At 36.7% G+C, this 22,884-nt stretch overlaps 3 protein-coding genes across 3 annotated transcripts in view; 1 reads left to right on the forward strand and 2 right to left on the reverse strand.

The window, feature by feature from the left end:
• Positions 1–1,050, reverse strand: part of LOC123871200 (splicing factor ESS-2 homolog) — a 37,907-nt gene extending 36,857 nt beyond the window's left edge. The window contains exon 1 of the mRNA XM_045914842.1: positions 1,029–1,050. The gene's annotated coding sequence lies outside the window, so the exon portion shown is untranslated. The remainder of the gene's footprint in view (positions 1–1,028) is intronic.
• Positions 1–17,824, reverse strand: part of LOC123871202 (elongation of very long chain fatty acids protein AAEL008004-like) — a 42,425-nt gene extending 24,601 nt beyond the window's left edge. Inside the window, exons 1-5 of the mRNA XM_045914844.1 lie at positions 17,774–17,824; positions 11,217–11,294; positions 7,162–7,352; positions 6,356–6,496; positions 4,792–4,897 (exon numbers count right to left, since the gene is read on the reverse strand). Of these exons, the coding sequence (XP_045770800.1) occupies positions 4,792–4,897; positions 6,356–6,496; positions 7,162–7,352; positions 11,217–11,277 (499 nt within the window). The 5' untranslated portion in view covers positions 11,278–11,294; positions 17,774–17,824. The remainder of the gene's footprint in view (positions 1–4,791; positions 4,898–6,355; positions 6,497–7,161; positions 7,353–11,216; positions 11,295–17,773) is intronic.
• Positions 17,825–19,374: 1,550 nt separating this feature from the next.
• LOC123871262 (protein ABHD11) lies at positions 19,375–22,523 on the forward strand. Its single transcript, XM_045914958.1, has 3 exons — positions 19,375–19,819; positions 20,033–20,400; positions 22,382–22,523. Exons 1-3 carry the CDS (start codon positions 19,385–19,387, stop codon positions 22,521–22,523), a joined length of 945 nt encoding a protein of 314 aa, XP_045770914.1. The 5' UTR covers positions 19,375–19,384.
• Positions 22,524–22,884: the final 361 nt, after the last annotated feature.

A 22,884-nucleotide genomic window follows, 5' to 3' on the forward strand; every position in this document is an offset into this window, starting at 1 on the left:
AGGTACTTGACTTTATCGCGGACGAAGTCGCGGGCCAAATGCTAGTTTTAAATAAAGAAAATCGGTCAAGTGCGAATTGGACTGGCACACGAAGGGTTCAGTCACTTCAGTCGTATAACACTATAACACCTCGATTGCCATCTTGACCTGGCGCGTACCTATTATAGTAATTTCGTACTTTTTTTTTCACTGGGTTGGCAGACACCAGCTGACATTATGGTCAAGTGCAAACGTCTGTAATCGATAAAAATGCATCTAGTGGATTCCATCCCACATCGGACTGTCCGGTAACGAGGAGGCGGATCGATTGGCAAATTTGGCTCTTTTAAATGGGAAAATTTATAACATAAAACCTCACTATACTGAGGTGTTTGCAAAATTCAAAATCATTTGTTTTAAAAATTGGGATGAATATTTTAATGAGAGATCGCTTGACAAAGGAATATGGTATAGAACAATCCAATCCGAGCCTCCTCGTATACCTTGGTTTGTAAATAGTAAAATTAGTAGAAATAAGTTAGTTATAGCATTTAGACTTAGATCTGGACACGTGCCGTTAGGCAAGTTTAAATATTTAATGAGGAAAAGGGATTCTCCCAATTGTGAAGTATGTGGTAACGTAGATGATGTCTCACACTTGCTACTGGCATGTGTTCGGAATCACAATTTGAGAGAAACACTAATGTGTGAACTAAATTTAAATTTTATGAATATTGGTATTTTCAACTGTATTTTAAACAAACCTTTGAGCGTTTCGGCAATGAAAGTGTATGAATTTGTTAGTGATTCTCTCAAATTGTTGTAGTTTTAGGTATATACCTAGTTTAATTTTAATTTAGATTGTACTGATGGGGCTGGCATATAGGACACCTATAAAAGCCCCTTAAAAATACTAGAATAAAAAAAAAAAAAAAAAAAAAAAAGATTCAGGTGAAGGCCGATGTGAAAACAGGTCAATTGACACTGGCGCGATACAATACAACAGATATTTCATCACAAAGTAGGTAATGACCTGTAATCCAGTCAATGATGAACTTTACCTTTTTGAGTTTATAAGATGAATCATGAAACCGACGCGAAAAGTTACGCAAGTATACCTAGGAAGGTAGGTACGTTTTTTTCCGTGAGGAAAATTCGTCCTGGATACCACAGGCCACGGAAAAACACAGTGGTTATGTTGGACTCCTACCGACTAAAAACCTAACGAGGTTCCATCCCACCGCCGACAACGGAGCACATAAGGGACCGATAACGCCTCGTTACTCCAACAGCGGCTGTCCGCCATAGCAGACCCACCACTGGGACCCTACGTAACCCCAAAAAATCCATAGAGGCATGCCGGAACCACAGCATGCGCGCCAACCTAAGGAACACACTGTGAACGACGTACCACCCCGTGTCCATCATCCACAGGTCCTCCTGAAAGCTAGACCTGTCTGTCAAACTTTTCAATTTAGCACTAGACCTGCTGTATTTTAAGCCCACACGTGGAAAGCCGAAACGGGTCAAACTCAATTTAGAACAGACGAGTATGTATAACAGATACAATAATATCGTTTATGTGGAAAATTACTATAACAAATAGTGGTACCGGTTTACCAGCTAAAATACTAATCTCTGTGTGGCATTTACCATCGAATTCTAAAGGCCAATTGATATCAATTACTAGCTGATGCCCGCGACTTCGTTCGCGTGGATATAGGTTTTTTTTAAATCCCGTGGGAACTTTTTGATTTTCCGCAATAAAAAGTAGCCTATGTGCTAATCCAGGGTATAATCTATCTTCATTCTTAATTTCAGACAAATCCGTTCAGTAGTTTTTGCGTGAAGGAGTAACAAACATACACACACACATACCCACAAACTTTCGCCTTTATAATATTAGTGTGATAGTGTGAAGTGTGATGTGATTGGCCTACGTATAAACTGACATCTAAGCATATTATTCTTATAGACGTAGACAGATAATATATTAACACTAGCTGATGCCCGCTACTTCTTTCGCGTGGATATTGGTTTTTTAGAAATTCCGTGGGAACGCATTGATTTTCCGGGATAAAATTTCAGCCCAGTAATATCTGTCCAGTAGTTTTTGCGTGAAAGAGTTACAAACATAACACATATACACATACATACATACACACAAACTTTCCCCTTTATAATATTTGTGTAATAAGATATGTTTCTTTATGAGTAGATGATTATGAGTAAAAAAATTCATTGTCATAAACAAGTCTAAATTAAAAATTTATAACACCCCCGACAAGTGAAGGTTATAGTAACTAGAAAAGAGCTGATAACTTTCAAACGGCTGAACCGATTTTCTTGGATTATAGCTAAAAACACTCTCGATTAAGCCACCTTTCAAACAAAAAAAACTAAATTAAAATCGGTTCATTAGTTTAGGCGCTACGGTGCCACAGAAAGATACACATATACAACCGTCAAACTTATAACACCCCTCTTTTTGGATCGGGGGTTAAAATGTCACACACCCCCTCACACCCCTTTTCTAAGCATGAAAGACAAGCAGCACAGTTTTACGAATAGTAGGTATATCGTAAAATTGTGCTAGCAGGTCAGAATCATTGATAAAAATCTAATTGTTTTTGGTCTAATTTATTTTATTATTAATAACAAGATTATACGACTTCGTTCGCGTGGATTTAGGTTTTTTTTATCCCGAACTCTTTGATTTTCCGGGATAGTAAGCAGCCTATGTCTGTCTGTATGTAAGCTATTTCTGTACCAAAAGCTAGCAGACAGATACATTTTTGCATTTATAATATTAAATATTATGGATCTTATGAAAGTATGGATTTAATCTTAGGTAAATCTTATTTTTGCGTAAGAGTGTTAATGTTGGCTAATGGCCGAAATCAATTAACAATGAAAGTTGCTGTGCAACGTTATTACAAGTCAAAGAACCGATCAAGTGCGAATCGAACTTACACACGAAAGGTTCCGTACTATCGTATCTATAAGATTATGTTACTTTTTAAATTTTTTTTGGTTTACATGACAGCCATTTTGGAATTTTTATTACACACTAAATATAAAATTACAACTTTCTATCTATTACGGTTCACGAGATACTGCCCGCTGACAGACAGACGGACGGACAGCGAAGGCTTAGTGATAGGGTTCCCTTTGGATAGGGAAACTTCAAAAAAACCAATGTTTATCAAAATATGACAACAACGTTGCAAGAATACGATTTTATTAATTTTGGTCGTAAGTACCTATTAGTAAGACTACAAAATATAGAAGAGCAAAACATTAATCTTGGATTTTTAAATCAAATCCAATTAGGTAGGTACTTATTCTAAAGAGATGCAATTAATACTCTATCGCGGAAAGAAGTTAGTAGGTATAGCGCTCTCTTTTTTACGTAATCCCATACAAATTATTATAGAAATAAAAATTCCAGTGGGCGTTTAACCATTTTGAGTCACCAACCAATCACAAACTTGATTTTAATAAACATTCGAAATTCAATTTTAAATGTTTTCAAAAACATTCGAAATTCAATTAAAAAACTCAGTTTCGTTTGTGATTGATTGGTGTCTCAAAATGGTTAGCGCCTGCTGAGATTCTTTTCACTGGCCCACTGAGAAGTTCACTGGCCCAAGGTTGTGGCCAAGGCTAAAATCAACTGTCTTTTGATTGCATTGCTTGTTTATCTACTCACCATATTAGGTAATCGAGATTCAAGTTGTTTACATTATGATAGGTTACTGCAGTTACAAAAAAGTTCACATAGTGCCTTTACGAGCTTTCAACTCTTAGTACTATCTTTACATAATATTTCAGCCTGATTTATCATTTAGTACAGGAGATATTTTACCTCTCCCGCCTCCGCTTGTATAGCCACTCGCAGGCTGGCGCCCTAGGGCTATAGCCCCAATTGCCCCTAGGGTAAATACACCCATGATCAGTGGTGATTGCAATCATTACACAGTTCTGTCAAACTATGTGCTTGTGCTAAGGTATTAGCAGAGTGAACTATGTAGAATGGGGGAACTCTCGGTTTGATGATATGAAAATAGGCGTTTTATAGCCTCTCTAGCGCTAAATTTACATAAAATTTGACGCCTGCCAGTGACGTTGAAGCCTAGACTTTTCGTCACCTGAAGGCGATTACGCACTCATCCGATCCGAGTCCTTCGTACTTCTATGCCGTGTGCTATTGCGGTAATACTGACTGACATTTAAATAGTAGTTTAGTGGTCGCGGCTTATTTTTTATCCGCATGGTTTAAACCCGTTTTTTATTATAGCAGTTACAGTTTTAGAAGCCTATTTTGAGGTTTCTCAATTGCTTGTATAAATAATAATTAATACTTATTCGGTATTTTTCCGATATCACGGTTCACGGCGCGTGTTTAAGCAATCGTCAAGCAATATGCGAAAACGTAAAAACAAAATTTTAGTCAGATTATTATTATACTTGACTCCTGAGTCTTGATTCTTGAATCTTGACTCACCCGGGTCTTGGTACAAACCGCGATAATACAAAATATATCATTAGGTAAGTAGATAGGTACTTAAAATTAGTGAAAGAAAATTCATTTTAGGAAAATCGATGAAAATTTTTATGAGGGTCCGACATTTTTTCAAGTTATATCCATGAAAATTGCTAATTTGCTTTGAGTCAAAAATAAATTAAGGTCAGTAAGGATGAATTTCAGGATTTTTGAAATTTTCACTTCCTCACTGATTTTCAAAAACTCCACTCGCGCGAATTACAATAAAACCAATAGACTAAGCAACTAGCTTAAGTATTACTTACCCGGCACATACTTGGTGCCGATGTAGCCCAGCAAGCACATCCCCAAGTGGTGATAAACGTGCAGGAACGACACCTGGTTAAACTTCTTACGGAGAACGAAGAATACCTGCAGAGTAAAGAGCATTTTTCAATTTCAAAGTAGGTAAGTACGAAAGCATTTTAAAAAGCTTAGGTACAGTCAGCAACAAAGCTAAGCTTGCACCCGCCAGTATAAGCGACTAATGGACGGGTCGGGTGCACACCTAGCTTTGTTGCTGACTGTACTAAGCTCTTTGTGCGCACAAAGCTAGCATTGCGCTCTCTCTGTTACATAATCCCATACAAATGATAGAGGCGACCTCAGTGGGCGTTAACCATTTTGAGTCACTTTTTTCAAAAACATTCGAAATTCAGTTTGAAAATGTTTTCAAAACACATTCGAAATTCAATTAGAAAACATAGTTTCGTTTATGATTTGTTGGTGCCTCAAAATGTTCAGAGCCCACTGAAAAAAACTATACGAATCTAAAAACCTTAACATCCTATGATAAGGATGATGCCTAGGTCAAAAATAAATTATATCTTAGTAAATATTAAATAAGAGGTCTTCAAAATTCGTAAAACCCATATTCGCTGTTAGTTTTGTGTTTGCTTACCATTTTAAATAATCGATTTAACCAAAAAAGTACGTCAAATTACGTCTGTGTAAGACGTCACATCTGTGTATTTCATACAATCTCCCACACTAAGCGAGCGTTTTGAGCTTTGATAAAAAGTCGCTGATTTGACTAGTAGTCACCATCCCAATTATCACTACTAGTTAGTTTGGGTAGGTAATCTCAAAAAGTATGTCATTCTGAAACTTCGCTCACTGGTAGATATATATTATCCCTGAGTGATAAATTATATCATGCGAACGAAGCCACGAGCCAAAGTTAGTTGAATGCTAAATGACTGGGTCCTAATAAAACTAACTTTTAAACTACATACATAGTAGGTAGCTGAATAACCAAATTATATCGTCTGAATAGTTTATACTATGGGTACCTACCTACCGTGTCTAATTTAAATAAATTATAAATAAAAGTTACAAATTCGTGTTACCTGAGTCTTGTTGGTTACAAATTTATGTAAATAATCAAGAACAATTACATTATATACAGCATATATTTTGGGAAATTTTAATAAATTCAATGCACCCACCAAATAGGTAGGTATGTACTAACTACTAACCTATCTATTGATTTCTTTGGATTGCGCCAGGTTTTAATGTTTTCTTGAACTATTCAACCAAAGCTAAAGAACTGCTAAGTGCAGAGTAACCTAATCTGTGTATACTATATTATATGTCGCTACTCGCAGCGAAATGGCATAAGCTCTGGGAGATGTTTAAAACCACAACTCAATTCGACCATTTCACAAAACAAATCTAGAATATTGAGCATAGTTTAGTGACTAGTGAAACACCTGATAATATTAAGATAATAATATTATCCACCCAAAGGAAAGGAAGGAAGGGAAAGGAAAGGAAATGAAAAGGAAGTATTAGGTTACTGAAAAAAACAAATGTTAGGTAGGCACTTACCGTATCAAGTAAATCGACGATCTTTATGAAATAGTATAGCCACACGTAGTCAATGACCATTCTCTCCACTTCGGTATCCTCATAGTTTATTTTCTGACACCATAGGCTGTAGTAGCCAGGCAGGTACAGCCATCTTAGGCACTGGCAAAAAGAAAACTTCCGTTATTGTGACCATTTATATTTCTTCTGCAACATTTATGTTTCTTTACAATAAGACCGTGTAACTTTAAAAAAAAACCGGCCAAGTGCAAGTAGAACTCGTGCAACGAGGGTTCCGTACTCAGGTATTTTTTTCGACATTTTACACGATAAATCAAAAACTATTATGCATAAAAATAAATAAAAATCTGTTTTAGAATGTACAGGTAAAGCCCCTTCATTATGATACCCCACTTGGTATATAGTTATCTTACTTTGAAAATTTAAACACATTTTAATTTTTTTAATGATGTAACTACAAATTCACGGTTTTGGGATTTATTCCTTTACTTCTGCTATAAGACCTACCTACCTGCTTAATTTCATGATTCAAGGTCACCGGGAATTACCCTTTAGGTTTTCTTGACAGACACGACGGACGGACGGAGAGACGGATAAATGGACGGTCGGACGGACGGACAGACAGACAGACAGACAGACAGACTGATAACAAAGTGATCCTATAAGGGTTCCTTTTTCCTTTTGAGGTACGGAACCCTAAAAATTACAAACATCAGAAGGTAGTTACTTAGATAAGTATTTGAAAATTCCCTCTTCTTTGGCGCCACATTATAAGCAATAAGAAAATGTATGTCAGCCTTACCTACCTGTACTGCTAAAAGTCCTGATAAGAAGATCTGCACAATGTTATAAAGTATGATGACGTTCTTCAGTTTGTACGGCGGTCGGTTGGCCATGAAGGCGGGACCCCAGTATCGCACGAACTGGTGGTACAAGAACATGATAGTCAGCACCGGCACCGGGCTGTACACCAGAAGAAAACTATTCGTTCGGGGATCTGAAAAACAAACTCTGTGGAAATTCTTCACAATTTTCACCATTTCTATTTTGTCATATAATTACAATCATTTGGGTGGAAATTCTAGAAATGCTTTCCTAGTGAGAGTGTACGTGCAACCTACCTTCCTTCCTACCTACCTACCTTCATGCAAAATCTCAAGTAGGTAGGACAGACAGACAGACAGACGGACGGACGGACGGACGGACGTACGGACGGACGGACAGACAGACAGACAACGAAGTGATCCTATAAGGGTTCCGTTTTTCCTTTTGAGGTACACGGAACCCTAATTATAAAATTACCATAACCACGTATGCAAATCTTTCAACTGCGCTAAATTGCACAAAGATTGAACAATTCAATAAAGTCAATCGGCGATAAATAAATTACATAATTCATACTTAGCAATATAAAAAAGTCCGTCGTCTCAAAGATGCAAGATATCTGTATTAAATTGCCCGCGATTTGACCCACGTGGAATGGATTTAGGCTTCCAGAATCCCGTGGGAACTCTTTGATTTTCCGGGACGTATTATACCTAGATGCATCATCATCATCATCATCGCGTGCCTTCTTCGAAACGAAGTTTGGCGATCATCATACGAAAAGCTTCTCTATTAAAAGCCGCCTCTTTAAACTTCGGGTAGCTAAGCCCTGTCCACCCCCTTATATCGTCTAACCATTTGCGTCTTTGGCGACCTTGAGCTCTTTTGCCTGCAATTCTTCCTTCCAACACTAATCTTGGGAATGAGAATTCTCCTCCTCTCTGTAAATGCCCAAAGAAAGCGAGCTTTCTTCGCATGATGGTGGACATGAGTTATGTCTATGTCTGGTCCACCCTCTTGTATGGTTGTAAAACTTGGGTTCTCAAAAAGGAAGCAACTAACCGCCTGCAAGCTTTCGAAATGTGGATTTACAGGAAAATGCTCAAGATAACCCTGAACAGCTTTACACCGAACACCAAGGTACTGGAATTGGTTCACAAAGAGAGAGAACTCATGTCCACCATCATACCTAGATGCCCATTCTTGATATGCAGATTATTCCATCGGTTAAACGGGTGGACTATAAAAAGCTAGCAGGCAGACTGACATACTTTCGCATTTAGGCATCAGGTTAGTGTGGAAGTAGGTATGAATTATAATAGGTATTATCTGTATCTTGCGCTGTTTCCTCAGTAAAATGTTTTGGATTATATTTTTTTAGCAACTCTGTTTTAATAGGTAATTACTATTGCTCATAATAATTATATGTACTTTCATTGTGAGATTGCATCAGTTGTGGCAACCATTGAAACCTGATTTTAATTTTGAACTTAGTTTTCGGCATCCGGGTCAGGTCAGCTGGTTTCAGCGACCAATTACATATATTAAATTAACTTTTGATTGTCTTTGTTAGAAATAGGTAGTATGTATACTATGTATCTATGTACCTACCAGGCATAATGTTTAAGTGGTCATATTAGAGGGAGGTCCCGGGTTCGATTCCCGGCAGGGGATTGGAATTTAATGATTTCTAAATTTCTTGTCTATTCTGGTGGGAGGCTTCGGCCGTGGCTACTACTGGCAAAGCCGTCCGCCAAGCGATTTAGCGTTCCGGCACGATGCCGTGTAGAAACTAAAGGAAACTGCCATAATATCTCTTCCAGGTTAGCCCGCTTCCATCTTAGACTGCATCACCACACAAAAGGTGAGATTGCAGTCAAGGACTAACTTGTATCTGAATAAATTAAAATAAAGTACCAATAAAAAACCAAGATGTTGAATTTCAAAATGGCTCTTGTACGATGATACGGGGCCCTAACCTTGGTGTGCAAGTCTAACTCGCACTAGCCCGGATTGTAAATTTTCACAAGGAGTGGGCTAGGTTACTTTTCATCCCAGACATACAAATTTTTCTTCAAATTATGTATTAAAGACTATTCCTATAAGATGGTAGACACATCCTATAGAAGTCGCAGGATAGAACTGATTATTTCCATACTGACATCATAAATGCGAAACGGTGTCTGTTTGTCTATCTGTCTGCTACTTTTTCGCGGTCCATCTGTTAAACCGATTTTGATGAAATCTATAACATAGATAGCTTGCATCCCAAGGATAGACATAGGCTACTTTTTATCCCGGAAAACCAATGAGTCCCCATGGGATTTTAAAAAACCTAAATCCATACGGATAAAGTTGTGGCCGTCATCAAGCTATAAATAAGTAAACTAATATTTTTTTGGGGTTCAACGATAGAAATATTACAATGTTATCGTGTGCGGTTGACCGCGGCTGCTGTGATAAAATACCAACTGACTTTTATCAAACTGTATCGGCTGCCATGGGAGCGAAATGAAAAAATATTCTGTATCTAATTATTCGAAATATGTATTTCAATAGACTAGCAATTACCACAGTCTAAACGTTATTAGAGTTAAAAGCTGGTATTGCATTATCACATCTATGATAATAGTATGATCAAGGAGTGCCATCGCTTTTATGCTGCGATATCCATAAAAAGGCACATATTACCTATTAGGTACGTACGTAATTTTGTTTGATCATAATATAATCATCAATCACAGATATGATTATGTAATAGCAGACTAAGAAATTAGTAGCCAAGTACCAGCTTCGTACGTGTGCAGGTCTTATAATTTAATTTGATTAGTGAAAATATTACAGTAAAAGCTAGTAGCCTAGTGGTTAGAATACCCGACTCCTAATCGGAAGTCGGAGGCTCGATCCCGGGTTTTCGATCGCACTTTTAACTTTTCAGCTAGGTATGTGCCTTTTAGGAAATTAAATATCACTTGCTTTAACGGTGAAGGAAAACATCGTGAGGAAACCTACATGCCTGAGAGTTCTCCAAATACTCAAAGGCGTGTGAAGTCTGCCAATCCGCATTGGGCCAGCCAGCGTGGCAGACTATGGCCTAAATTCTTCTCACTCTGAGAAGAGACCCATGCTCAGTAGTGGGCCAGCAATGGGTTGATCATGAAAACAATAAAACTTAAAGCTTGCCTTATCTAATTAACGTACAAATCATGCCCGCCTGGAATGTTGCCAAAAATACTGGCTGCATTTCGTTGGACAGCCAGGCAGATCCTTTGCGCAAAAAGTGAACTAGCCCTTCTGTCGCCAGATGACGCTATTAACCGCGGTGAACTATCTCGTAATTTTTTTTATGCACTAAGACTCCATGGCCCCAGGGTCCCCATGTTAAACGGAACAAAAATGTGACTGTCGATAAGAACCATTTTAAGCGTTTCATCCATTTCTGTTGCGGCTCCCGGTCTTGATGCTGACTCCCTGATATGACACGGAGCGAATGTGTCAACGCACGTTGCGCACCAATTAGGGCCCATCCCCTATCCCAAAGCAACCAACGTCAAGTCCCCAAGTTTCCCAAGGGAAACGACGTCCACAGTCAGGTTTCTTGCTCATCCCGACCTGCTGGCTCAATGAGCGCAGAAATATAATATGGCGGTATATGATGGCAAGAGCCATTTTGATCGTATCGCTATCAGCAGCGCTCTGATTAGTCATAAACATGATTCAAATCTACCAAGTCAGAAGCCTAAAATTGCGTTGGACACTAATTCTATAAAATTAGGATAGGTATCCTAATCCTAGGCTTAAAAATCCATCTGGCAGAAGCCGGTGATTTGGCCTAGAATTTTTATTACGCCAGATTCTATCATATTTATAACAATTATTATTTGTATTATTATTACAATGTTATTTCAATAAACGGGTTAACGATTATTTGAAATTCAAAGCAAGTTTGACCTTTGACGCAACACATAGTATTTCATTTATATTAATATTAATAGGCCTCGATATAAACGTATTTAGTACAATCAAAGGTTCTTACCCGCTAAGTCATCGTTTAGGTAGTTATAATAGTTCGTTACGTTTGCTATTAGTGTCCCCATTTCGGCGACCCCTTGCTCTGAAACAAAAATAACAATAGGCTAGATAAATACTTTAAAGTCTAACAACAAGAATTGAAATAAATTAAAAAACACGACTCGGCTGCCAAAAACGAATTAAAAAAAAAAAAACACATTTAAAAAGGGCGCAATACAGCCACTGTACCTATATTGATTTTTTTTCAAAAAATTTAAAGCCATCCACACGGGGTGATATAAGGATTCTAACGATAGCCCCTCCGATTTGGGTTTTGAAAACCCCCGGTCCAAGTCGGAACTCTTTGATTTTTCAGGACAAAAAGTACCTAGGCTATGTTCGTTCCTGGGACGCACACTAGTTGCTAAAATCTGTTAAATAGATGGGCCGTGAAAAGCTAGCGGACAGGCAAGACAGATATGCCCACTTTCGCATTTATTAGAATGGATACTTCTGGCCTTCTTTTCTTTGCGAAAGACCAAAACAGACCCGTGGATTTTGATGCGTAAAAATAGAAAAATATGCAAATGAGAAGACATATTTCAATTGTTGCTAAACACCTTTAATAGAAATATTGTGAAGTCCATAAAAACAAGTTAATAACAACATCTTGAGTAACAACAACACGCTATCAAAACAAACGGATGAGTTGCGATAAAAATCCGCATTATGATTTTAAACACGAACTCAAGCAACTGTAGTAAGTATTGTTTACTAGTTGGCCAGTCCCGGCTTACCTATTCCCCTATTCCATAGAATATACATATGTGAATGTGAATATAGATGAATAAGTAGTAGGTCCCTATGTATAGCAAGTATAATGTACTCTTGACCGAATTTAATCTATGACGGCCAATCTTAGCGGAGGCTAGCCAACATCGCAGCAGATATTATGAACCGAACGGAATGTTAACGAACATGAGTTTTTTTTGGTGGCACGGTTTTGCCGGTAGAGTGGTAACTGGCCACGGCCGGAACTTCCCACCAGACCAGCCCAGAGAGAATTCTAAAATTCAAAATTTCCCCTGCCGGGAATCGAACTCGGGACTTCCTACTAATAAGACACGGCGCTCACCACTGCGCTAAAGAGGTCGAAAAACACTGAACACACTTTTCAGTAAGTGAAACTCTACGCGTTTTTTGTCGGGTCTTCTCAGTAGAACCTGTCCAACCGGTGCGGTGCAATGGTAGTCTAATTGACATAATATTATACCGTAAGAGCCTCATTACATAGTTAGCCTACTATTATAAATGAAATACCTAATTGGAAAGATTTTCAAAATGAAAACTTCTTTATTTCTCTCTCATTTTTTAATTCATTATATTTTTTTTTAAACAACAAATTAAACAGAATATAGTTAGGTATTTATCCTTTCAAATTGCACGCGTTAATCCCCTAAGTTGGCTTTACTTATTTTGTACCAAAACTTGATACTAAATAAAATATAAACACCGACTTGAAGGACAAGGACTACTTTTCTTCTTGCTTCTATGTACTTAGGTATTAATTAAGTATATTTTCTTATTAATTCGATTTTGCTCCTACGTGCCTAAAACAATAAAAAGTGTCATGTTTGGTACCATTGTTATATTTAACAAAACAGATTTTTATTATGTTAAGGTTTCCGACTGTAGGTAGGTACATAGCCAAATTTTTCGTGAGGCAACCGAAGAACAAAGGGATTGAGCAACTAGACATTAAAAGAAACCGCAGCATGAACTACCTACTTACGTATTTTATCCCCCGACGAAGATTTAATTAATTTTGGTTGGTCCAGTTCGTATTATTTTGTTTATATAAGCTTATTTGCCCTGACTTTGTACGGGTAGAGAACACTCTATATAGCACTGCATCAGGAGACGGATATAGGCTACTTGTCCCAAAAAATCAAATAATTTCCACGAGATTTTCAATGCACACGGACGAAATTGTGGGCTTTATCTATTTGGTAAGAACACAGATAGCCTTGTATCCTGAAAGATAGGTACGTAGGCCTGGACAACCCTGGAAAATCAAAGCGTTTCCACTGAATTTTTGGTAAACCCATAGAATAAGAACCCAGGGTAAACCTAAATCCACGCGTATGAAGTTGCGGGCAAAATAAATTAATAATTTGTAAATTAAAACTATCATCTACCATCAGTTTAGTTTTTACATCTCCCGGCACTCCGAGCACCACTAGGTATATTCACATTAGCATGTCGGTGACCTTGCAGTTTTTACCCATCCCAAAATCGCCAAACGCGCCTAAAGAAGTTTTTCCTTCAATAATAACATTAATATTTATTGAGTATTTATATTCCTACCTAGTTTTTAAAGGTTGATCAATATACTTCTTAAATTGTTAAATGCATAAAATAAAAACATGTGGTTTGTCACCAAGTAGGTAGGTACTGGACTAAGAGTCAGCGAGGGGCAGACCTTCGTTATTTTATAAAAGCCAAAAGTTTAGTATCTGCGTATTATCCCCAACATAGTAACGATCAGTTACTACGAAGTTTGGAGTGAGGTGGCTTTGGAAGATAACAGGTAACAAAGTTAAGTTTAAAACTCTTACGTCAACGTAAAAAAAGTAGACGTACGTTTAAGAAAAAAAAGTAGACTTTATACTTAAAGTCTATTTTTTTTTCTTCGGAATAGTTTAAGAAATCACGTCATGCATTGCCAGACGCTGTGTTGTGGCTACTCCTTGCCAGCCACCCTTAAAATTTGACAATTTATCTTATTTGGTCAACGTTCAGTATTTTATATTTGCAGTAGATATAATCAGTAAGTACATAATAACTATGTATAACTGGGTGTTCCGTGATGCACATACCGGTTTGGCGTTGGCTAGTAGGTTGCTCGGTTGCACGGTGCGATGTCACTAAATTGCGAGCGTTTTGTAACACAAAGTTAATTATAATTACCTACTTACTCGTACATTAGAATATTTTAATTTCAGTTTCGATTTGTATAACTACCTAGTACCTATAGCTTTTTAAAGCTCAGGATCGTAGATATTTAAGAGGAATGTGCAACATCCACATAAACTCAAAAGAGTTTCAGGATGTCAAGTGAAATCGTGTAAAATTAGTCTTTGGTTCAAATAAAGAATTAAAAAAAAGAAAAGCCAAAACTATGGTAAAGCTTTTCATTAATGTTAATTACTCCTATCTCTCCGATACAAGTATGTAATCATTGAGAGAAGCGAGCGTTACTTCGCGGGATCGCATAACATGCAAGGTGTCGGTGACCGAACTTAATGTAAAGTAGATAGGCAAACCCAACATAAAAGCGGTGATAGCCTAGTCTCAGGAATAAGATGTCGGCCTCGTCTTACTTTCTTTCAAATTTTTATTCCAACTTTAATAGGAAATTATACAGGGTATCTGCCAAAAAAGTGCGGTTTGTCGGCGGGTTATATTTTTAGGTGGGTACTAGGTATAATATAACTTGAAGCTATAATAGTCTACTTATATAACCTTACTTAATCTTAGCATAATAATTAATTTTATTTAAAAACTGCATGAGCACAAAACTTAATTTAGACAAAAAACCCGTATGTTATTAATAACTGAGTACAATTATTTCACTCAATTTAAGCAAAACCTTTGTAGATATATCACTGCAATGAAACATATTACACATACATACATATTTAGAAGTATATAATATAACGGTAGGTACTAGGTAGGTACCGGAACAAAAGGCATTAAGCACAGTTTTGTATTAGGTATTATCTGAAAGATAGAGCGAGCGAAAGTGAGGGAGGAGGTTTTTAGCCCGTAGGCCGTTGGGCAGCAACCCCAATTTTTCCTCCTTCCCAAACAAACAGAAAGGTAGATAATATAATATTACTAGCTGATGCCCGCGACTTCGTTCGCGTGGATGTAGTTTTTTAAAAATCCCGTGGGAACTCTTTGATTTTCCGGGATAAAAAGTAACCTATGTGCTAATCCAGAGTATAATCTATCTCCATTCTAAATTTCAGCCAAATCCGTTCAGTAGTTTTTGCGTGAAGGAGTAACAAACATACACACACACACACACACACACATACAAACTTTCGCCTTTATAATATTAGTGTGATATAGTGTGATGTGATTTATTATAATGACTCGCAAAAAAAAAAAATAGCAGAAAGTAGGTAAAAGCTTCACGTCTAGTTGTAAACGCTTCCGTTCATTTCCAATCTCAAAAAGTATTGAACGGAAATTAATCAAGTTTGCACAAACCTATAGAGCAACCATCGAGTTTAATGTAGCTGGTTCTTCTCAATTTTAAAGGCATTCCGAACCAGTGGTAGATTGTACTCAATCAATTAAAATTTACAAATTGTACTTGTAAACGTTTAATTGAATAAAAAATGTTTTTATTTATTTATAAAAGAAAAGAAGGTAATCTCTCTCTTCCGTACACAAACCTATTTTTTATACTCAAGCTATTTTCTGAATTTTCATACGGTTTTCTTCAAGGGATAGATTGGCCGAAAATATCGCTACTTGAAGCTATTGGCGAACGCTGCTTATTTAACTTTTAATTTCGATACATAAAAACAATGTACCTAACTACTAATTCAAACAAAACTAAAAAAGCTTCCTAAGAGAAAATTATAATTCTATCTTCCCAAAAATATTATTAATAAATGCAACAGAAAATCTGTAGATAGGATAAACAAATGCACAACGCGCAACTGGTCGTAAAAATAGTTTTAAAATATCTTTGTCTAAGTAAGTATTTTCTAAGTATAGGAATGAAGAAAAAAGTGGACTGAAAAACGGATAGGTCAGACTCAAGTCACAAAAAGTCTACCTAAATAACTAAAATAAAGTAAATAACTACCAACAGTTAAAGTAAGGTACTCAAAGAAACGCTTAAAAAAGCTAAAGTTAATAATTAGTACTTTACATAACTAGGTAAATTATTATTATTGTTGAAATGTTTTGACTGTAAAATATTTAACTAACCCTTCAATTTTAAGGGTGTCTGGCAGAGGGTTGCCACGATGCATGACGTGATTGCTAGTACCATAGTTTTACTATCTAAAGCTGCGCTGATACTTACTATTCCGAAGAAAATGACAAAAATTACACTTTGACGAAAGATTTTACACACTTATGTTACCTGTTATCTGACAAAGCCAGGATGATTCAAACTTTATCGGTCGATAGCTGATCGTTTCTGAAAGCTGAAAGTTTTTATGCACATTTATGTGTATTGTCCCCAACACACCTGTGTTGGGGACAATACACATAAAAGCTTTCAGCTTTTATAAAATAACGAAGGTCTAGCCCTCACGGGCTCTTAATCTATCTATTATGTTTGACGTTTGCACCAAGTTGCATTATTGATTACTAAGCTGATACTAAAAAGCTATGTAAATTTTGAACATAAGTAGGTACCTATCTGTCTAACTAAAATAATATTTTAACAAAGTTATCAGCGAAACATACCTAACTAGGAGTAAATTCCAATTGAGAAAACTAGCTGATATTTTACGATAAAACGCCAACTGTTCTTGACCATAAGAATTTATTTTGTTTGGATATATTTTTTTACAAATTGGATACCTATTTGTCTTTTAACATCGACCTTTAACATTCTCACCTACCAACTGGTTAGAACCTGGGCGCGACCAAGCTTCTCTCGCAGTCTTCCGATTTGAATATTCCTGAATCACGCGACTCTGTGCACAGCTTTAGTGTTTTAGAGTTTGACCGCGAGGATTATGATATTATTTCTGTCGATTGTGATGGACTTATGAAACTATGATCCTTCACTATAATCCGAGATTTGATGGACATAGAGTGGCACAGAAGCGGAGAACCGGCATTAAAAAACCTAGGCCACCCAAAGCATTGAAGCCCATATTATGTGTACTGTGTTTTTTTTTTTGTATCATTGTTATTATTATTCTCCATTAAAAAATATCTATCTGTTAAATATTCTCTATAAAGCTAAAATATCTAACATTTACGAGAAAAAGTTTGTTTTCTATATAGTTTTTGTGCTCAAAAATTGAAATGTAGGTATAATTATTATAATATCTAGTGGCAAACTCGATATTACTCTTCTACTTATTTTTCTTCGGCTTACTTAAATCGGCTACTATTACCGGCAAGTACTCAAGTTTGACTTGCTAAATTTACACAAGCTATGATTTAGTTGTAAATTGTTAAAAGGAATCTTTTTAACTGTATCCCTGTTTGTATTTAATGCGCATCTAATATTAATTTATCCGTAGTTATTATTTCAAATAAATTAAAGGACGAAGTTTTACTGTATCACGAAAAATAGGCGCCAGATTTAGAATCTCTTCCTCATTAGAAATCTTATAAATATTGCCTATAATTAACTTACTATTAACTTATTTTAGTCAACTTATTATTAGTTAACTGAGATAACATTTTTATTTTGGGGACGCACTTTATGGACGCACTCTAATATTATAATATCAATTTTAGAATTTTACACAAATTTAAAATCACTGTCACTTTTATGCGGTAATTTTTAAAAAAATATTTGAATACTCGATTTACCTGTCTTGAGTGTTGACGTACGCACCACACACTACAAGTTTCAAGATTGAGCGTCTTACCTCGGCGTCGTAGCAACCTCCGGGGCGGTTGTTTAATTAAAATTTAAACACTTGCCTACTAAGCATACACAAGTACATAATAATATGAAACTCATACTGGATATTGAAACTTAAATGACTATGGAGAAATCAATATGTATGAGATCGAAAATAGGTATCGGAGATCCGCCGAAACTACACAGAATAAACAAATAACCCACTGCTCGCAGTATGAATACGTTGTTTTTAAATTGTAACACCACGTAAGTCATTATTACTGATCAACTTTACAGGAGAGCGTAAAAACTTGCTGTTTTGAGAGGTTTGGGTTGTTACTGATTTTTTTTCTCATTGATTTATTAAGAAACATCCTCAATATTATACTTACATACCGAGTCAGAGGTTACATAAGTACATAGTTTACAAATTCATAGAGACTGTTAATTTAAAATTATTAGACATTAAATTGTTGGTGTTGAGCAATTAGACCATTGAGTGAGGTTGCTTCTTCTATACTTAAGAGTTTCAGATCGACTGAAACGACGCGGCCCTTGATTCTCTAGCAAATTGCTTCGAAATGGGTGAAATTACGGACTAGAAGATAATAATATGCTGTAGGCGGCTTTCGATTACGGTGACTGGCTGATTGTTTCGGATGAACTCCTTGGTCTCCCTTGAGAAGCTTTCCAATGTTTGCTGCAGAAGCAACCAAAGTGGCAACAGAGTGATAATATAATTATTGCTGTCAGTTAGTAGGTGTGCGTATAGTATGCTTGTTGGAATAGAATATAATAGAGAATGGAATGGAATGACACGGGATGTAATGAAATAGAATAGAAACATTTTTTATTCTAATAAACTTTTACAAGTAGGTACCTACTTTTGAATCGTCGATACATATTAAGCATTTATTCAGAATGCCTTTCCTACTGAGAAGAACCAGCAATTATTTTTAAGTGATTCACCACATTTTGTACAGAAGACGTCTTGCAATATTCTATAATAGTCATCGATAATCTTCTGGAGCAAGATTATGCTTGATATTATGTATTACTTAGCGCATATAGAATTGAAAGGTACCTACTAGACAGTGAGGAAGGTCACCCATGCGATGCGCCATCAAAACGAGTGGTTCCTTGCATGAGCGCATCAGGCTTTCTGTCAGCACCGAGAAATGTTTAAAGGTTGCAAAATATTTGCAAAAGCTTCACACACACAGTGAAGATGAAAATTATTTCATGCGAGCCAACTTGTGGCCAACATATGAAAATATCTTGTTACGGATAATACTAGAAGTAAAGCTTTAACTTAACATTATTCCAAAGTTGATCAAATGTGGAATATTAATAAAAATAAATTTGAATTCGTAACAGATTAAGTAGGTACTTAATTACTTAGACCTATCTACTTAGATACAACAAGTTTGCGCCTTGTCGTTGCCGTGTTAGTCTCAGAGGATTGATCTAAAAAAGATCTGAGCGAGGAGAGTACCTACCTATAATTGCGTATTGTATTGTAATCTGTGATATTTGATATTTAAGTAAATAATAAATGTCATTTATTTTGCCAAAACATGATAACCTCAAAATTAAACAAATATGCACTTTTGATTAAAATCGATACCATATTTACTTTTAACATCCGAAATAAAGCAAACTTTAAAGTAACTCCAGAAAATCCAATTAAGACTGCAGTTAACTTGTCATATAAAATTTATGGGGAACCTGCTGTGTATCCCGAGGAGCCCACAATATTATTGGTCCATGGTCTTCTAGGGTCTAAAAAGCATTGGGACAGTATCGGGAAGACTATGGTAAATGTTATGAAGAAAGCTGTAGTATCTATTGACTTAAGAAATCATGGTGATAGTCCACATGTTAACTCACACAAGTACGAAGACCTTATGGGGGATATCCTGAAACTGCTAGATAAATTGTCTATTAAGCGAGCTAGCCTTGTTGGACACAGCATGGGCGGCAGAGCTGTGATGGGTGTCGCTCTTACAGCAGTAAGTCTTCTACGTTTAAACCTGTAAAATACCTACTTATAAATAACTTTGTATTGGTATCTAAAAAGTCTGTTCTCTAATTTCTAATTTTCTAGTTCTAATTTAGAGTTCTACATAAAGGTGTGAGGTCTGTAGTAGGTATATCTTATACGATGGTTCGGAACCCTTCGTGTCCGCCTCGCACTTAACCTGTTTTTGCTTTTTTCTTTAAAGCCTGAAATAATAGCTGGACTCTTGGTTGTGGACATTTCGCCAATATCGACCGCTCGACATTTAACAGATTTCTTACCAGAAGTCCTCGTGGCCATGAAAAAAATAGAATTTGATAAATCTAAAAAAGTAAGTGCTGCAAAAAAAGAAGCCAGAAAACAGCTAAAAAAAATTATAAAAGACGATCTTCTACTAAAGGCAATATTATCAAATATAAAAATGAAATCAGATCATAAGATCGGATGGGCGTGCAATGTAGACGTCTTGATAAAACATTTTAAATACATAGCATCGTTTCCAGAAATCTTGAGGAAAAAAACATTTTACGGCCCTACGTTATTCATCGGCGGACAGCTATCAGAATATCTTCCGTAAGCAATCACAAATAATATAATTTTTTTTAAAAATTACTCCACCACATACCTAATTATACCTATAATATTAAAATGAGGTTCAGGGTGTAGGTAAGGCAAATAATATTACTTAAATTCTTCTAGTAGATCAAAAACCTTGAGAATCAATCGGAATGTACGTAAATTGTTTCGTAACTTATTTACGCAAAAATGTTCCGATGCGTACCTATCTACCAATAGCCGATAGCGCATTCCAATAGATCGCGCTTACTTTTCTGGCCAAACGTTACAACTTACAAGTAAATAAATAAATATACCTACTTAAATAACAAGTGTAAATTATAAATTTATAACACCCCCGACAAGTGAAGGTTGCAGTAACTAGAAAAGAACTTTCAAACGGCTAAACGGATTTTCTTGGATTATAGCTAAGAACACTCGATCAAGCCACCTTTCGAACAAAAAAAAACCAAATTAAAATCGGTTCATTAGTTTAGGAGCTACTATGCCACAGACAGATACACAAATACACCAGATACACAGATACACACGTCAAACTTATAACACCCCTATTTTGGGTCGGGGGTTAAAAACTAAAGTTAAAAATTATTTAAGTAAATCTTTTTATTTCTCCAAATTATCAATTAATGAAAATCGACCGAAAAGTACCTACTCCGTCACATACCTATTTACATTTCTGTACTCTGCCCTTGCGGTGTCTTGCAACATCAGGATAGAGGAGTTCGAACCCTACGTTTTGTACATCTAACTCTACCCGCTAAATCGATTCACAGTCGGCAGACCGCAGATTCTTATTTCTCACGTCGGTGTAAGTGGGTAAATACTGGGCAGTAGTAGCAATAGGATTGAGAAGTTATACTTTGGAGTAGTTAGGTATAGAAACAGATAGATGTTCTTTTCGTCTGCGAAGTTCCGAAATTTCTAAGTTAAGAATCGGTTCAGTACTTAGAAGTTACTGAAAAATCCATTGTAAGATTTTAATTCATCATCATCATGGGTTGATCGCCAGCTCACAAGTCACTACTGAGAACTAATCTCCTCTCAGAATATTCCGTTCTGTTCTGTGGTTCGAAATTCGTGTGCGAAGTTTTTAAATTCCATAGTTAAGAATCGATTCAGTAGAAGTAAATGAAAAATCCATTGTAAGATTTTAATTTATCTTCATCATGGGTTGATCGCCAGCTCACAAGTCACTACTGAGAACTAATCTCCTCTCAGAATATTCCGTTCTATTCTATGGTTCGAAATTCATGTGCGAAGTTCTTAAATTCCATAGTTAAGAATCGATTCAGTAGAAGTAAATGAAAAATTCAGTGTAAGATTTTAATTCACCATCATTGTGTTGATCGTCAGCTCACAAGTCACTACTGATAAGTAGTGAATCTCCTCTCAGAATGAGAAGGGTTTAGGCCATAGTCCACGCTATACACATTTACATTTGGAGAACTCTCAAGAATGCAGCATTCCTCACGATGTTTTCCTTCACCGTTAAAACAAATGATATTTTCGACGTTACTTTCGCACTCAACTTCGAAGTTATTTACCTAATTCACTTCTTAATCTCTACCTACCAGGTAGAGATTTAAAAGAAAAGTTGAGACTGCGTTTCTAATATGCACTAAATATGGAATGCCCTTCTGGCTTCCGTTTTTCACGCTAGCTATAATACCTACCTTCAAAAGAAAATGGAATAGGCACCTTCTGGGTTGGCACGCTCCACCGTCATCATCAGACTGCAGCCATTGTTTATGACTAATATTCCCCTTTCCTCTCCAACTAAGCGTCAGGCTTGTGCTAGGAGTAGGTACGACAATAGTGCAACGGGCGGGGTTTGAACCGACCTTTCGGTTTAACCACTTTATCCAGTGGAACATGAATCCAGTCGGACTTTGTTCTCCTAAGGCCTAAGCGTTTCTGCTTAGTGCACATGATGGCAAATGATAGATAGTACTTAATGCGCTATTTTCAATCTTTTCAGCGCTGACGATTTGTCCGGAATCCGTGAAATGTTTCCCCGCGCTGTTGTGTCTTTTATACCTCAAGTCGGACATAATCTGCACGTGGAAGACCCTAAAACTTTTTTAGAAATCGCCATAGCATTCCTGCGGACAAATAAATAAAGCTTTGTGGACATTGTACTAGTTTTACTCTAATTACTGTCTACTGGCTTCCCAAGGTGCGTGATAGTGCGGATTATCACGTACCGCCGACGACCACGGACAGCCACGCACCGAGCGCAAGGGTTGGACGACCACGACGATGACGTGTCTGCGCTACCTCGGACGATATTCTTCCCAGGGTGTGTTAGTGCGGGCTGGTCCGCGTCCGTCCGCAATATCGCGCACCGTGGGAAGTCCGTAATTGATTATGGACTATGATGGGACTATGGACTATGACGTAATCTATGTCATGTCAACAAAAAAAAAGTAGAAAGATGATCATCTGTGATCATCAGATTAGCCCGGCTGAATTGTTGTCAAA

This window comes from Maniola jurtina, chromosome 13 (genome assembly GCF_905333055.1).
Source record: "Maniola jurtina chromosome 13, ilManJurt1.1, whole genome shotgun sequence".
NCBI classification, from domain to species: domain Eukaryota; kingdom Metazoa; phylum Arthropoda; class Insecta; order Lepidoptera; family Nymphalidae; genus Maniola; species Maniola jurtina.